Source organism: Hordeum vulgare, chromosome 7H, assembly GCF_904849725.1.
Source record: "Hordeum vulgare subsp. vulgare chromosome 7H, MorexV3_pseudomolecules_assembly, whole genome shotgun sequence".
In the NCBI taxonomy this organism is placed as follows: domain Eukaryota; kingdom Viridiplantae; phylum Streptophyta; class Magnoliopsida; order Poales; family Poaceae; genus Hordeum; species Hordeum vulgare.
The window spans coordinates 610298593-610303582 of NC_058524.1; the positions used below are offsets into that span (position 1 = coordinate 610298593).

The window sequence follows — 4990 nt, forward strand, 5'->3', positions numbered from 1 at the left end:
TTTAATACAATTATTCAAAATGTTACATAATAATTTTTTAATACATGTTGAATTTTTTGTAGATACGCATTGTCAATTTTTAATGCAAGACAAACATTTTTAAAATACACGTTATATCATGTTAAACATTTTTTTTCAAATGCACTAAGAGTTTCTTTAAGTTTATGGCAGTTATAATTTTGTTCTTACATTTCTTTTCTTTTAACTGTAAAAATAACATGACAAATAAAAACAAAGAACTTGAAAAAAAAAACTTGTGCAGGCCAGAAGCACCATACAAATAAAATCGCTTGAAAAGGTACATGCGAAGCAAAGCAGAATTCTTGAAGCACGGTGGCAAATGAGGACATTTTTTAGGCTAAAAACTGGCACTTCAAAGTTTTAAAAATAGTTGATTGTTTTCACGCAAACTTATGCTTGTGCTCTAAGTGCCTTCCACATTTCGTTCGAAATTATGCTATATTATACCCTGCACAAAAGGGCCAAAAAACAAGCTGATTTTTGCATGGGTTTGCCTTTTTTATCTCCCACGTACGCGCTAAATATTGATGGAAATTCACATGGATATATTGCACTTCTATGTGTGCATGCGCAAAAAAAATCATAAAATTTTAGCTGTAAAAATCAATGTCTTTGAAGTTCAAAAAATAGGACACAATGTGCCCGTGCTGCAAAGTTACTTTTTGAACATCAATGCAATATATAGAGTTTGACCTCTTCAATATGCACTAAGCAGTGTATAACGCGGTGGACTACCTCTGCAATCTGTAATAGTTTGATCCTGTATTATACATAATTTTTTCTTTCTAATTTATAATTTGTGTAGTTTTCCTGGATGATCAAATAAAAAAGAGAATGGTTGTACAAAAATAATCTCACACTCGGGCCATGCAGACCATATTACAACTATAAGTCCCTCCTGTTTAATTTAGATGAGACTTAAAAGGGACTTGTAATTCTAAGTCATTGATAAGTCTCTGTAATCAAACACTCCTTGAGTCGAGTCATTTTTGAGTCACTTATTTTAAAATGGAGTGCGTACATTTTAGAAGTCTCGCAGCAACGTGGTCGAGGACGACTCAGATGAAACAGTGGTGCTGACTGCTGACCGAAGAAGAGCGAACACAACCGGAGCCTGAGCTGTCAACCGAAACAAGGAAATTAATCAAATTTTACAAATCTGGATGAATCAGCTAGCTTGATCCTTGGAATTTCGTAGGAGGGCGGTGGAGGACGAGTCGGAGGAGACAGTGCTGTTGCCGGTGGTGACAGCAGAAGAACGAACGCAGCCGGAGCCGGAGCTATCGACGGAGAAAGACCCGTACGGGACGGACGACGTAAAACTCGGTGCAGCTCTGTACATGTGCTGCGGGAGCGCCGGCAGCCTTGCCTCGTCGGACTGCAGGACGTGCATGGCCTGCGCCACGGACGGCCGCTCGCTCTGGTCCGGCTGCGCGCACCAGAGCCCGACGACCAGCACCCGCTCCATCCACCGCTCGTCCGCCTCGTCGCCCCTCAGCCGCTCGTCCGCCGCGTCTAGGATCGCCTCCCTCCCGTACAGGCCCCACACCCAGCTGAGCAGCGTGAAGGACCTCTCCGCGGTCTCGATCACCGGCCGCCGACCGGAAACGATCTCGAGGAGGACGACGCCGAAGCTGTACACGTCCGACTCGGTGCTTGGCCGGCGCGTGTTGACGAACTCCGGGTCGATGTAGCCGACGGTGCCGAGCACGGCCTTGGTGGTGTGCATTGACCCGGCCCCATGGTCGATGAGCCGGGCCAACCCGAAGTCTCCCAGCTTGGTGCTGAGCGACGAGTCAAGCATGATGTTGCTCGGCTTGATGTCGCCGTGCACGATGCACTGCTCCCACTCTCCGTGGAGATAGCGCAGAGCGGATCCCAGGCCAAGGATGATGTTGTACCTCTGTGGCCATGTCAGACACATGCCGTCGTTGTTGTAGAGGTGCCGGTCTAGGCTGCCCTCCTTGACCAACTCGTAGACAAGCAGGAGCCCTTTCCGGCTGTCGCACCAACCCAACAGCTGCACAAGGTTGCGATGCTTGAGTCTGCTGATGATCCTCACCTCTGCCTCGAACTCCTTCCTCCCCTGCGCCGACGAGTCCGCTGACAGTACCTTCACCGCCACCGCGCGACGGTCTTGGTCACCACCGGCGGAACCTGCGAGTGTGAGAGTAAGGTCACCCCGGTAAACGCTCCCGAAGCCGCCTCGCCCGAGCTTCTCTTCCTCCGCGAAGTTGCCGGTCGCGGCGACCAGTTCGTGGTACATGTACCGTCTGGGGCCGCCGGCGGCCACACCTCTCTCGAGGTCAGCTCTGTCGACGCGCTCTTCTTCGGAGTCGCTACTGTTGTTCTGATTTGCTCTTCTTTTCTTGTGTCCCCGCCATCCCAGTACCACCACCGCACAGACCAGCAAAAAAAGCAGAGGAACTAGGATGGATAGTAGGATTGGTACCAACTTTTTGGGCTTGTTGCTGCTGGTTGGAATTGGAAGGGGAGGTTCAGAAGGTGGAGGTGCTTCCTTCTTTGATTCCAGTGTGGAACTGAATGACCATGAAAATACCTGGTGCAGCTCGACGTACATGCCAGTCGCCGCCGAGAAGCCGACGGCGACCTCTTCCGGTAAATATTTACTCAGATCAACGATTGCATTGACCTGGTATAGGGCGTCGCCGATGACGAGATCGACGGCCAGCATCTTGGAACCATTGTGGTACTTCACCGTGGCTTCCATGAGATCGAGCGACGTGAGGTTCTTTCCCGGCCAGGTGGTGGTGTCTGTGGACGCCGTGGACTTGAGGGAGTTGACGTCGATGCCGATATGGTTCCCGTTGATGTCGGCATAGTACGGTGAACCACCAAGAGTGTTGGGGTAAGTGTCAAACTCCACGGCCACGATCCGGGTGTCGCCTGTCCCGTTAGTGCTGTCCGGTAGAAGGCCGAGGCTGCCGCCGTAGCTGCGCGTCGGGATCTCCGAAGGGAAACGCCCGAGGAAGAAGGCCATCCCATCGCCTGTACGCAGCTGGCTGACGCTGTCTGGAGTGATTCGGAAGGAGAAGGTGGTGGTGAAGCTAGCCATCTCGCCGGTGGCGTTGCTCCATAGCGGCACCTTCTGCGCGTACGATGCCCGGCCGACGCTGTACTGAATACCCGTAGTACGCGTGTTCCTTGACAGCTCGAGCGTCAACGGAGGCGTGCTGATGAATGCGTCGCCGCGGAAGGCGATCGATGGACCGACCTCGGGGTCGGAGAAGTTGAGGTTGAAGGAGAGCGAGAAGGCCCAGCGCGGCGCGTAGTACAGGCATAGCAGCAACGCCAGGAAGAATAGAGTGGTAGGCCTAGGACGACGGCGAGAGCCCATCGTTGTGTTTGGTTGGTGTTTTGTTAGTACGTACTGTATTTGTGAAGGAGGAAGCGTACGTGAGGACTATAAAATAGGAGCGGGCAGAGAAATGTAAGCTCGTCGACATTTCGCACCAGCGGACTTGCTCCACAAATCAGGCCCGCTTGGAAGAATGGGAGCCGCGTGAGTTCTCCCAAATGTAACTGATCAGAGACTTGTCTGAAAGAGCATGATTAGAGCCCTAATATCGGCCTAATATACCAGGCACAGAGGGCACCGGCGGCAAGATAGTCGATGGCTATTATGAGATGTGGAGGCAGTGGCCATGTAGAACAACTCCAACAAACGCGTTAGTTTTTTATTTTTTTTGAATAAAAGGGGTTTCCCCTGTTTCATTTTATTGAATGAAGCAACAAGTCATCAGGTTTTACATCCATAACAAAACACCATCATAGCGACAGCAACTCCGAGGAAACATTCAACGAACTAGCAAAAAAGTTCAAAACAGAGGAACGAACTGGACATATTACACACGAGATTTATTTAGTTTTGCTCTCAGACTGGCGACCATCCGACGCGCAGCAGCTCTCCCCTGAACTTGTCCAGCTTAGCGATGAACTGACAAAGCATTTCCTCCTGTGTGACGTCGCAAAGTGCAGCCCACTGTCGAAGAAAGCTTCGAAGCTTCACAAGAACACAACCTAGACCTCTCCAAGATCGACCCTGGAAACAGAAATCATTTAGTCTTCAAATGCTCCATAAGGAGACAGGAGCATTTATATTTTGCAGAGGCAATTTTTTGTGAAGCTGCCACAAGGCACATATATCAGTAAAGCGAGATATATTGCGTGTTTGAAAAGATTCAGCAAAAAGCCTCCAAACACATCTAGCAACCACACAATCGAAAAACAAGTGTTGTACAGATTTCAATTCCTTGCAGAATAAACAAGTAAGATCATCAACACTCCTACGTTTGGCTAGGTTGTCTCTGGTTAATATATTTTGTTATAAACACTCAACCAAAGAAACACATGGATCTTTTATGGACAAAGAATTTTCAAAGCTTATCACCAATGGTTGAGACCACTCCTCCAAAATTAATAGTGATATAGAAAGATTTAATCGAGTAAACCCCACTTTTTTCCAACAACCAAATTGGGGTATCAGGGGCCTCAGTTAAAGTAACACCCTAAACAATCTCCAGCAATTGTTTTCATTTATCCAGCCTCCTATAATCCACACATCTTCTAAATGAAAGTTTAAGATTTACTTCATCACACACCTAAGAGACAGTGCAATCAGGTTGATTACATATAGAAAACAACTCCCATAATTGAACTTTTAGGAAACAATCCCCAACCCATAAATCATGCCAAAATTTGATGTGTTTACCATTACCAACAATCCACTTGTAAAAATTCCTAGAAGCATTTAAAGCCCAGGTTACACTCTTCCAAAAAGAAGAACCATTGTCAGCTCTAGACCAAAAAATATTAGGAGAATCAGTGTTATATTTGAAAGAAATAACTTCTTTCCAATCTTTACGCTGGGGATCAACAAACCTGCTCCCCCAAGAGGCTAAAAGGGCCATATTAAACTCCTTTAGATTGGAAATCTCCATACCCCCAA

The 4990-nt window shown here is 47.8% G+C and overlaps 1 protein-coding gene across 1 annotated transcript; it reads right to left on the minus strand.

Annotated features, from left to right (window-relative positions):
* Positions 1–1151: 1151 nt before the first annotated feature.
* Positions 1152–3379, minus strand: LOC123410499 (L-type lectin-domain containing receptor kinase IX.1-like). The gene has a single exon (XM_045103446.1). It carries the CDS (start codon positions 3377–3379, stop codon positions 1190–1192), a length of 2190 nt encoding a protein of 729 aa, XP_044959381.1. The 3' UTR covers positions 1152–1189.
* Between the last annotated feature and the right edge of the window lie 1611 nt (positions 3380–4990).